The sequence below is a fragment of the Manihot esculenta genome, chromosome 12, assembly GCF_001659605.2.
Source record: "Manihot esculenta cultivar AM560-2 chromosome 12, M.esculenta_v8, whole genome shotgun sequence".
Taxonomy (NCBI): domain Eukaryota; kingdom Viridiplantae; phylum Streptophyta; class Magnoliopsida; order Malpighiales; family Euphorbiaceae; genus Manihot; species Manihot esculenta.
The window spans coordinates 6375153-6386403 of record NC_035172.2 but is presented as its reverse complement, the minus strand read 5'-3'; the positions used below and the strand labels follow the sequence as shown (position 1 = coordinate 6386403).

Below are 11251 nucleotides of genomic sequence, written 5' to 3'. Positions count from 1 at the left end.
GAAATAAAAAATTCCATGTAATACATATGATACGGCCATCAATGAACTCAAATTGACGGTGTCACATGTTTCTTTATCTATAAATGATATTATTACATTCTTTTTAAATAAATCATTTCCCTATATTGAACACCGTATTAGATAATTGCTCAAATTGTTTCTTTAATTCTTCACCTACCACTGCTATTATTACATCCTTCCTAAATAAACACTCTTTCTTCATATTATTTATTTTTCTCCCTATTGTTCATTGCACATGTTTTCTCATTCATGATTATTATTATTGACTCACCTTCATGAAAACACTTTTTTCCATATCTGTTATTGTATACCTATAAAAATTCTTTATGACATCTTGCTGACTCTAAAAATTAATTTATATTTTTTTCTATGAATTATGTAGTGATATTGATAAAACTAATTCTTCTAGCCTTACTTCACTCTCTTTTTTATGGTCAAATAGTTGGTTTGCTTCTATTGTAGAAGAGATAGATGGAGGGTATTGATGACTCTAAGTATGTATGGAAAGATCCCAATACTGGTATTAAAATTTGAAATATTATTTAATAGATCAATTATGTTTTCACAGCTTCTGGTCAAAATGTATCCACCAATGGTCAAAATTTCATTATCTATCCAACTTCTAATTTCAGCATCCAATCCTCTATAAGAGTAAAATATAAAAACTCATTTGAGATACTGTGATTTAAACATTGTGCAACCAATTCATTAAATCTTTTTCAAGTAATAGAATGATAAGTAGAGTATCGTATCCATATAAACCGGAAATTAGCACCAAAATATATGTAAATCTAATTATTATTTAGACTATCAAAATATAAAGATGATTAGAAAGTAGAAATAATATAAGACAATAAAATTAAATAACCCAACAATGCAGAATTCATGAATTAGAGTACCTTAATTTCACTTGGACCTTATTCAATTATTTCATTTGGTTAAAATCCAACTTTAATTACCAAAATTAGAACTAATAAGACTAAAGCAATTGACCCCTCCCAAATAAAGCCAAATTAATTAATTAAAAACTATCATCTATTTTTCAATAATTTAATAATTCTCTAATTAAATTAACAAACTAATACTTATTTTGTACTCCAAAAATCAAATCTTTATTCTCAATCGTCAAATCTTTATTCCCACTCTAATTAATATTTCAGTCATATTTAATTCTCTATTTAGTATTATATTATTCTCTTTCCATATTAATTTTAATATAAAACTATTCAAGTATCCCAAAGTATTCAAAAGTATTAATCTCAAAATTAAATAATAGTTTAGGTAAAAAAATCAACTCAATTAAAGTAAAAGAATTAACAGTGCAATCTACATCAAATCCTCTAGCAAAGAAATTTAGTTGTCCATAATAAAGAAATCAAGAACAAATTCGATTGAGAAATTATTCAAAATTATCTTAAAATAATTCTAAAAAATAAATTAAAAGAATAAAGGAAGCAATAAAACCTCTAGATGTATGGGTCTTCCAAATCTTCCTCCTTTTAACTTTTTCGCTATCTCTATTATATGAAAGTGTGAAAAAAGTGAGTAAAAGATTTTTCGACTTCTCAAATATGATGTATTTATAACTCATTGAAACTTTTATTCAGTAGCTCTAAGAGTGACATAGAAAATAAGTTTTTTTACAAAAATACGGAATAAAATATGCATGAAATAGTAAATATAGGGTAGACTATAAAACACGGGTCTACCTCGTGTCCTTTATCGTTTGCTTCAAGTTTTCTCATTACAAGTAGAAGATGTATGTGATGCGGGTTCATGTGTGCCCACATGAACCATATGATGCTAATGTTTGCTTGTGATGTGTACTGTTTTTCAGAAAACAGGATGAGGGAAACTCGTCGATCAGCAAGATTGACTGGAGTACCACCTGAGGATGAGGGCATGAGCGCCCGTCCTCCAGCATTGCCGACGCGGAGAGTAAAGCAAAAACACGAGGGTGCCCCTTGTTTTTGTCTATTTCTATAAAAAATGCTTCAAATTTTGCTGATTTTCCAAGTGTGTCTCCTTCATTTTTAACTTATTTTATCCTATAAAACAATAAAAATAAAAAATAAAAATACTAAACAATAATATAAAACTAAAAAAATACTAAAATTAAATATAAACACCTAATAAAAGTAAAGAATATCAATAAAATTAAATGAATTTAATTCTAAAAATACATGAATAATTATACAAATTATTATCCCATTAACGATAATATAATATATTTACCATAACTATATTATATATCACAAATGTATTTTCAACTATATAGATAAATTCCTTCACTAGAAGACCCTCTCTCCTTTATGAAATTACATTACACTGAATAAAAGTCACTCTATGTAATGACAAAAGTATTCTTTTACACCGGACAAAAACACCCTCTTATGCGGGATAAAAATGTTCACTGTTGACAAAATGCCTCTGAATAATAGCAAAGTCAATCTATCTACTATATTTCTATTTATAGTATTAAACTTTCGATTATAATCTTATAAGAAATTTCACTCACTTAGAAATAATACATAAATAAGATATCTATTTTATTTAAGCTTCAAGCTGAATCACAAATCTAACATATATGTATAATTTTAAAGAGTTAACGAACGGAGAAAGCATCCATACCTAGCATAAAAGAAGAGCCAACCTCGTGAGAAAGAAATAAAAAATAAAATAGTTTTTTCTCTTTAAAAACTAGAGAAGCATTATGATCTAATTGAGAGAGATAACAATGGTTACCATTAGAACTAATGATGCATTTAAACAATGACATATCTAAGAGAAAAATATGAGGAACACTGCATTCTTCAAATTTTAATTTTTAAATGTAAGCAAATTGAATATAAATTTATTTTAAATAGACTATCATTTTAACTCTCTAAATTTTTTAATAAAAAAATTATGATATTTTATTATGTTAATATATTTATTCAAATCAATTTTTATGTAAATAATGAATTTTTCAAAATAGTTTTTCATTTAAACTTTATATTTTTACATAAATAAATATAAGAGCAACAACTAATGAACCATACCATAGAAATTTTTTTTCTTCTATCCACTGATATTGAATCAATTGAAAACAATTTTTAATTAAAAGGAAAAATTAATTGTCACGGTTTTTAATTTTTAAAATAGGAAGTGATTTTTTAAATTTTTAATTATTTTATTAATAAGAACTTTCTATATATAAATCATTGATAAAAACTTAAAAGTACATTTTTTTATTAAAATTAGGGAGGCTAACCTATAAATCTTCAATAAGGCATTCCTTCGCACTAAGAATTGTTTGGTAAAATAATTTAATTAAAAATTTTAAATTCTTAGAAAATTATTAAACTAGTCTAAACATTTTTATTAATTCATATTTCTATAAAAAAAAATTAAATTTTGATTATAAAACCATACTTTTTTTAATTTGTTGCATGTATAGTGAAGTCCCTTAATTTAAATTTTATAATGAAAATAAATATATTTTATATTTATCACATAATAATAAATATATTATATACAATAAATATTTGTTGCAAATAATTTTCAGTTACATAAAATATTATATATAAATATTATATACTAAACTATTTCATTAGATATTTACATTTTAATATTACTGAATTATGTGCAATTATCCATATATGAAAACTCTCCAGCATATCAATAATATTAAATAAAATATAATATTATATGCTTTAATTAATAATATTTTATTTTATTTCATATTTTAAATTTTTAAATTTTTATTAATCTATATAAAATTGAGAATAAAAGGTAAATAATTAAATTGATAAAAAATATAATTAAAAATAAAAATATTTATTTTAAAAATATTTTATTAATAAAAATTTTAAAAATCATATGTAATTTATTATTAATTTTTTTAAAATTCAATTTAATCTTTTCATAATATAAATTGAAAAGATTTACTTTTTATTATGTAATATTTAAAATTTTAAATATAAATATAAATTAATGTAAAAGTTTAAATTTTTTATCAGTAAATTAAAAATTTTATCAACTATAAGTAATTTATAAGTTTATTTTTGATGCTGTAACAGAAAATAAGGTTTATTAATATCTAAGTTTAGTTTATTCCCATTTATTTTTTTTATTTATCTTTTAATAATGTATAACCGTCATTTTATTATATTATCATCTATTTTAGATCTGTATGTATGAACTTATTTATTTATTTATTTTTTCAGACGGTCATTTAATTTTCCTTCGACGCGTGTACTTAGGGGTGAGCATTCGGTTGATTCGGTTTAAAACCAAACCGAACCGAATAAATCGAAATTTTAGTGTTTATAAAATCCAAACCGATCCGATTTTGATCAGAAACTGAATCGAACCGAACCGGTCTGATTCAGTTCGGTTCGGTTTGATCGGTTTCGATTTTTAATAATTTTTTTATTTTTTACACTTTATTTTTAATATTTTAAAATTTAATTAAAATATTTTAATTTTAATATGATTTAATTTCTCAATATTATTGAAAAAATATATTATTATCACTAATCGATTCAGTTCGATTTTTTTGATTTTTTTTTATCAAAACCGAACCGAATCGAAATAACCAAAATTTTTAAAATTAAAAACCGAACCGAACCGAAATGTATAAAAAACCGAATCAAATTTTTAAATCAGTTCGTTTCGATCGATTTTTTCAGTTTGAACCGAATACCGCTCACCCCTACGTGTACTGATAGGGCTATAGTATAGTCAGGATCGACCTGTTTAGAAGGTTTTAATGTATTTTAAACCTTTTTTTTTCGATCCGGCCTCATTCCAAATGACAGAAATCTGTGCTGTCATCAATTTTCATTGTAGCCCATTAATTAATTTTAACCTAAATAAATTAAAATAAGTATATTATTACTTAATACAATAAAATTAATTCTCAGTTTTTAATTCTGGAAAGAAACATTCATTTTGTTTAGTGTAATTAAAAAAAAAAAATTAAACTCCTCTTCTCTGTTTTTTTAAATGACTGATTTGTAAATTTCCAATTATGTAAAGAATTTACATATTTTTATCAATAATTTTTGTATAAATTTATTTCTTTAAAAAAATAAAAGAAATTTATTATATTAAAAAATAAAACACTAATTTGTATTAAATCATATATTAAGTTATTCATTTAATTCGTTAAAATAAGTAATTTAACTATAAATGAAATAATTTTTTTTAAAAATTCAACTTTAGTTGATAAAATTAAAATAATTTAAATCTTTTTATTATTAGACTTCATGCAACATGATAATTACATTGTTTAATTTTAACTCATAATTAAAATTAATATTCTTTTCATCTCATAATTTATTTATTTTTTTAATTTTTTTAAAATTACTATTCACTTTTTTTAATACTATAATAATATATAAATTAACTATTAAAACTTTATTTTATTTTATTTTCAAAAAATTTCATAAAGCATACATTAATATTTAATAAAATTTAATAATTTTAAAATAAATATAATTAAATAAAAGAGTAAAATAATAAAAAAATTATAAAATTTAAATTAACATAATTAAAATAATGAACTATAATTATAGTTTAACTTTGTTTTTGAAGAGTTGCTCCTGAAATTATGGTAAAGGGCAATATTTAAAAAAGAAGAAAAATATACATACTTATCAAAGCTTAGCTGTACCATACAAACAAAAACTCAAATTAAAACTATGTGGTCCAATGATAGCGAAGTAGGGTCCACAAATCCTCCATAGATCACAAGAACAAGGGACCCACATTTCCTTATCAACCTGCTTTAAGAACATGCATATGTAGCTGTGGTCTCATTAACCCACATCAAATCAAAAAAAGGGTCAATCATCTCATTGGCTCCAATTGAACTTGAATATATATGACTTTTTTTTTTTTTTTTTTTTAATAACAGCTCTAAAGCTCTAGCACTTTCATACTTTTCCTCTTAATTCTTGCACAGTATTTTACTTTAACTAAAAAGAGACTATATATCTATTACATTTTCTTTGTAAAAGCCCACCAAGCTATCTGGCTTGCTTGCTTTTCTGTGATTACATTAAATTTATAAAAAAAATTAAAAAAAAAAAGAGCAAAGCTTAGAACTCTATAACATATTTGCTTTTGCTGTATCAACTCTGCGTTCTTTGCATTCTCCTCCAAGAATATAACATGGACAATTAGTTCATCTAATATTTCCTTTTCTCCTTCAGTTGCTATTGTATGAATTGATGATATTATGAAGCTGACCCATCAACTTCAACTACTTTAAAACTCTTCCTCTATAGTTATTACCTGTATTGTATTTTCTCTATATAACCTTTGAAATGCCACTCCCTACCGACGCGAACGGGCTCTCTGGGAGGTCGAGGACTTGGCTGCTGCTCGCATCGCCGAAACAAGAAACCAAGAAATCGGAACCCATATCAGAAATGCACCAGAGAGCAAATGTTGAAGCTATTGTATTAGCACAATGGTGAATGTTGTTTTAATACCTATCTTGGCCATTGTCGTTGACGTTGGCGTTGGCATTTATATGCTCGAATTTGTCCTCGCTGGAAGAGCCGTTGTTCAAAACATCCAGCAACTGGTTGAAACGTTCTGCAGATGGGAACTCTTCTTGTTCTGCTGTGGCTAAGTAGTTCGTGTGAACATATGAGCATTGATAAAAATGCAAGAAAAATATATAAAAAAAAGAGATGGTTAGGATGTTGGACCTTTTGAAAACTTCAACTCATCCATGGAGTAGCCAAAATAAGATTGATGGTTAAGGGATTTGGGGACTAATTTCAGTTCCAAGAGACGCCTTCTCTCGAGTTCGAGTGCATTCTCATTTTCCTCCATTAGCTGCTTCTTCAGCATTCTTGAATTATCAAGAACTCTTGTCACTACAAAAATTGCCAGCAAAGGGGAGAAAAATACTGTTATTTAAATAAAATTATGACTTCGAATAAGAGCGCTTCTTTTTTCAAGTTACACTTACTTGAATAAAGCTCAGAATCTCCATCAACAAAGTGCGGACCGTAGTAAATCGGGTGCTGTAATTTCTCAGAATACTTCCTGCATTAAAATTTCTCGAAACAATAAATACAAATTGAAAAAACTAAACATTAAAATGAAATGTGTAAATCTAAAAGAGCAAGAGGAGAATAAAATTTATGAAAGACTAGGAAAATGGAAAGCAGGTAGAAGATCATTGCTTCACATACAAGATTCTTAAAAACAAAGAACTTGTATGTGAATCATAATTTTTTTTCATTTTAGTTTCTAAAGGCGAGAAGAAAAGAAGAAAACAGAAAAATCAAACAAGGGATTCTTTATTTATTTTTAACAGCAAGAGGAGAATAAAAAAGAAGCACTAGGTTTTGTCAAGCCAGCTGGAACCTTTATGTATTGTTGATGTGATGATTGCAAGAAAGCATGATAAGAGTATCAAAAAAAAATTCTCAAAAAATTCTTCTTTCTTCTTTTTCTTCTTTTTTTTTATTTTTTTTTTCCGCATAGCAAATTGAAAATATCTAACAATATAACAAAGTTCATCTCTGGCAGCCTCCACTAAAGCTGGATTAGAAAATAATGGGTTCTATATCAGTTGCATTTTGAGCTGAAATGAAGAATCCGAAGTTGATATATTAATCTAAAGGTAATGCCAATATGCACTTACGGAGATGAAAATGACATGATCATAATTAAAAGAAAAAGAAATTTTTGTTTTGTAATTTCTTATAGGCTAATGATTTTGTTCAGAATCTCTTTGCCATTTCAGATCAGCAAACTATGGAAGCAATAACTATGTTTCGATACTTTACGACTTGAAGAATATTAAAATCAAAAGGAACCAACATCAAGTATAAAGCTAGAATCTAACCACAAATGCAATAGAAGATAAGGATGCTGCAACTGTAAACAAACAAAAAAGTATTTTTACCTATCAATAAGCCTTGACTTTTCTCTATAAGGTTTCACCAGAACACGAGCTCCGCATACGAAATGTGGATTCCCCTTTGCCAATATTTGCTTGACAGTCTCTGCAAAAACGAAAGTGACAAATCCAAACATCCTCTTCTGTTGGCATGGAATCCTAACATCTTGAACAGGCCCAAATTTGCTGTAAATATAGAAAGGAAAATCATTAGAATATTTTAAAAAATTCCAACATGTAAATGAAAATGAGAACCATCCAAATAAATATACTCAGACTATACTCGCCTGAAGTAATTGGAAACATCTTGCTCCGTAAAGGTACTTTCAGCTGGAAAGGTAAGATAGATCTGCCTAGAACCAGTAACAATTCCACCAGGGTCATTTCTTTCACTGACACAGTCCAAGTACTTGGGAACATCTTCTGCTAGAATCACTGAATGCTGCCCGTGAGGCCTGAGTCAAAATGAATTACAGTTAGAAGTTATTGTTGAAGTCAAAAGAATTTAACTAACAAGAAAAACATTTGAATGAATATTCACATATTGCACCTGTCAATGACACGAATGCTGTTCTTCAATCGAGATAAAAGCTTTGTAAGACTATAACCAGCCTTACCATGTCTCTGACTTTCTGTAAGATACCCTTCTGCCTGAAGAGTCCTCCCATATTTTTCATAATACAACATTGGCAAAGAGGCAATTGAAACAGGCATCCCTCGTCTCCATATCAGAAGCTCGGTAAGCTCCCTCTCGAGCTTCTCGAGAGACCCAGGCGATACAACAAGTTCTTCATTTGAAATCTCATTTGATTTTGAGCTGAAAATCTGTAAGTTTTCTGGGATTGGATGACCATGGAAATACCTACAGTTGTTTCCATGTTTACAAAACCCCTTGATGAAATAATGACAAACCTTAACAGGAAACTCGGGCAAACTAGGAGACCTTCTATTAGTCCTAGGACCTAATGCAGGTTCTGGATAAAAGTAATTGCTAGAAAAATCAGAATTCACAGAATTAGCAAACTCTAACTGATCATCCAAAGTCAAGTACTGCATTTGGTTCTGAAGCCTATAATCTTCAGAAACCGACTCCGAGAACCCCCGCATACCAAAGTCCAAGTTATGCACCTGTTGCTGCTCACCAGTCACCTGAGCATCCCAGTAAGAACTTGCAGCCCCGTGTGAAGGCGCTGGAGACGAAACTGGATGCAAGGAAATCCGCGAAAAGGGAGTGAACTGTAGAGGGATGTCAGAAGCAGGTGATGAATTCACCTGAGATGGTGAGATTGGAACAGAAACTGCTAGTTTGTTTAGGCCAAGGTCAGACTTGGCTTTGGTAATCAATGAATAAATCAAATTATCCGGGCTAAATGCAAGCCGGATCATTTCTCTCTCACCATGGTCTTGTAACAGAAGGTACCCAATAATCTTAGACACATTTTCAGGCTCTAGCTTGTGAATTCTGTTGTACACAACCTTTGTGGACTCTGTAAAATCCATTTCAAAAATTTTCTCAACCCTGCGAAATGCAATACAACAACACATGGCCATCAGACATATAGAAATTGACAGAAAGAAATTGATAGAACAAAGACAATTACAATTCTTACAGAACTCTTAACACAAAGGCAGTTCGCAGATCTAACAGGAAGATAAGAACATTAATATTCATGAAAATTTATCAAAACACAAGGCGTTTTGAATCTGTTTTGGATTGGGACAACATTTTTTTTCCATTTCTGAAATAAAGAGGTTAACTGTCGTGCCAGTAAAATAACCTTAACAAACACAAAACTACAGCCATAAAAGGAAACTGATCCAAGCACCGTTTCTGAAAATGAAAAGTTGACAGACAAATCACAGCCTAATGTGACACAGATACTGGAAAAAATACATAAATTTTCTTCTTCATTTAGCATGGAAAATAGTATAATTTTGACTTCAAACAGTTCAAGAAAAAGAAATAACAAAAAATAATAATTTTTTTAAAAAAAAAGAACAAAAGCTTAGTGATTGAACAGAAAACTGGAACACATGAGAAGAACCACATAAATTAAACCAGAAAAAATTTGCTTCAATAACGAAATTCAGAAGACAATATTTCAACAAAAGAAATCAAGGAACCATTAGAGGGAAAATGCCCTTCTTCTTCTTCTTCTTCTTCCTCTTCCTCTTCTTCCATAAGAAAATAATTTTTTTTCTTAAGAATAAATGAAGAAAATAAAATAAATATCTAAGAAACAAAAGAAGTCAAGAATTTCAAGATTCGTGTAAAACCCAACATCTTATTAGACACCCAATCATTGCTTTGCTACATTCTTCCAGAACCTGACGTCTAATTTCAGGGAAATTGACCAACACAAAGATTAAAAAGGAAACAGCAAGAAAATCAAAAGTTTCTCCTCATAATTTCATCATAAAATTAACATCAGAAATTTCAGAAAAATTCAAATAAAACCATAACTAAAAATTCTCAAAACGGATACAGAACTGACACCTCCATGAATTAAAGAAACAGAAGCAGGACATACACAAAATAACACTCAGCAGTCTTCTTAGACAGTAAAACTCCCAGTTTTGAAACATTTCAAAAATACCCAATTCAAAATTTTTTGTAAAAAAAATAAATAAAAGAAGAAGAAGAAGAAGAAGTTTGCAGCAATTACAAATGAAAAACCTTTCAAGCAAAAGTACCAAGACCAGAGACCTACCCAACAAAAAACAAAACTCTTAACACATATGGCTCCTGAAAGACGAAGAAGCTAAGTCAGGCGAAGCAACCCAGGGCCTTAAACAACTTCTCTTCCATACCCATGAATTCACTGAACTCTGTCTCTCTCTGTCTCTCTGTCTCTCTCTCTCTCTCTCTCTCTCTCTGTGTTTCTCTCCCTCTACTCTGTTTCTTTTGCTGCTTTTATCGTCTTCTTCAGTTCTTCATTCTCCGCAAAAACGACACCATTATTAAAAATAAACAAATATAATTAACCCAAAAAAAAAAGAAACAAAGCCAAATGACAGAAAGGATAGCTTTAAAGGGCGTCTTGTCTTTAGTTAAAACAACTTTGGCTTAAATATACACAACACACTCTCTCTCTCGCATTTGCTGAAAAAGGCACACGAGAGAAGTTTTTTTTAAAAAAATATTTTATTTTTTATTTTACTTCTAAAAAAATCCCATGATGGTGATAATAATAATTATAAAATTTACAGGTTGTACTCTAGTTGGAGAAATTTTCGCCAACTTGTTTGGATTTCCTAAACTGTAATTAATCCAAATGACATCATTACCCCTCGACCCTCAATTTCAAAAAAAGAAAAAAT

At 28.4% G+C, this 11251-nt stretch overlaps 1 protein-coding gene across 3 annotated transcripts; it reads right to left on the bottom strand.

The window, feature by feature from the left end:
* Positions 1-5835: 5835 nt before the first annotated feature.
* On the bottom strand, positions 5836-10960 carry LOC110628654 (zinc finger CCCH domain-containing protein 18). 3 transcript variants are annotated; one of them, XM_021775438.2, is made up of 8 exons: positions 10642-10960; positions 8481-9449; positions 8218-8385; positions 7937-8116; positions 6992-7068; positions 6726-6896; positions 6504-6642; positions 5836-6389 (listed from the first exon to the last, which is right to left on the bottom strand). In XM_021775438.2, the coding sequence occupies exons 2-8, from the start codon at positions 9428-9430 to the stop codon at positions 6320-6322; spliced, it is 1755 nt and encodes a 584-aa protein (XP_021631130.1). In that variant the 5' UTR covers positions 9431-9449; positions 10642-10960; the 3' UTR covers positions 5836-6319. The 3 variants fall into 3 exon arrangements, with proteins under 3 accessions (XP_021631130.1, XP_021631131.1, XP_021631132.1); XM_021775439.2 differs by having other exon boundaries at positions 6504-6636; XM_021775440.2 differs by having other exon boundaries at positions 6504-6633; positions 10642-10958.
* Positions 10961-11251: the final 291 nt, after the last annotated feature.

Bases quoted from the DNA above. Each gene is read 5' to 3' on its own strand.
- LOC110628654 (XM_021775438.2), bottom strand. From the start codon at position 9,430: ATGGATTTTACAGAGTCCACAAAGGTTGTGTACAACAGAATTCACAAG. The intron at 6,897-6,991 runs GTAAGTGTAACT...CAATTTTTGTAG, and splicing joins AGATTCTGAGCTTTATTCAA to TGACAAGAGTTCTTGATAAT. The intron at 6,643-6,725 runs GTCCAACATCCT...CGAACTACTTAG, and splicing joins TGAGTTGAAGTTTTCAAAAG to CCACAGCAGAACAAGAAGAG.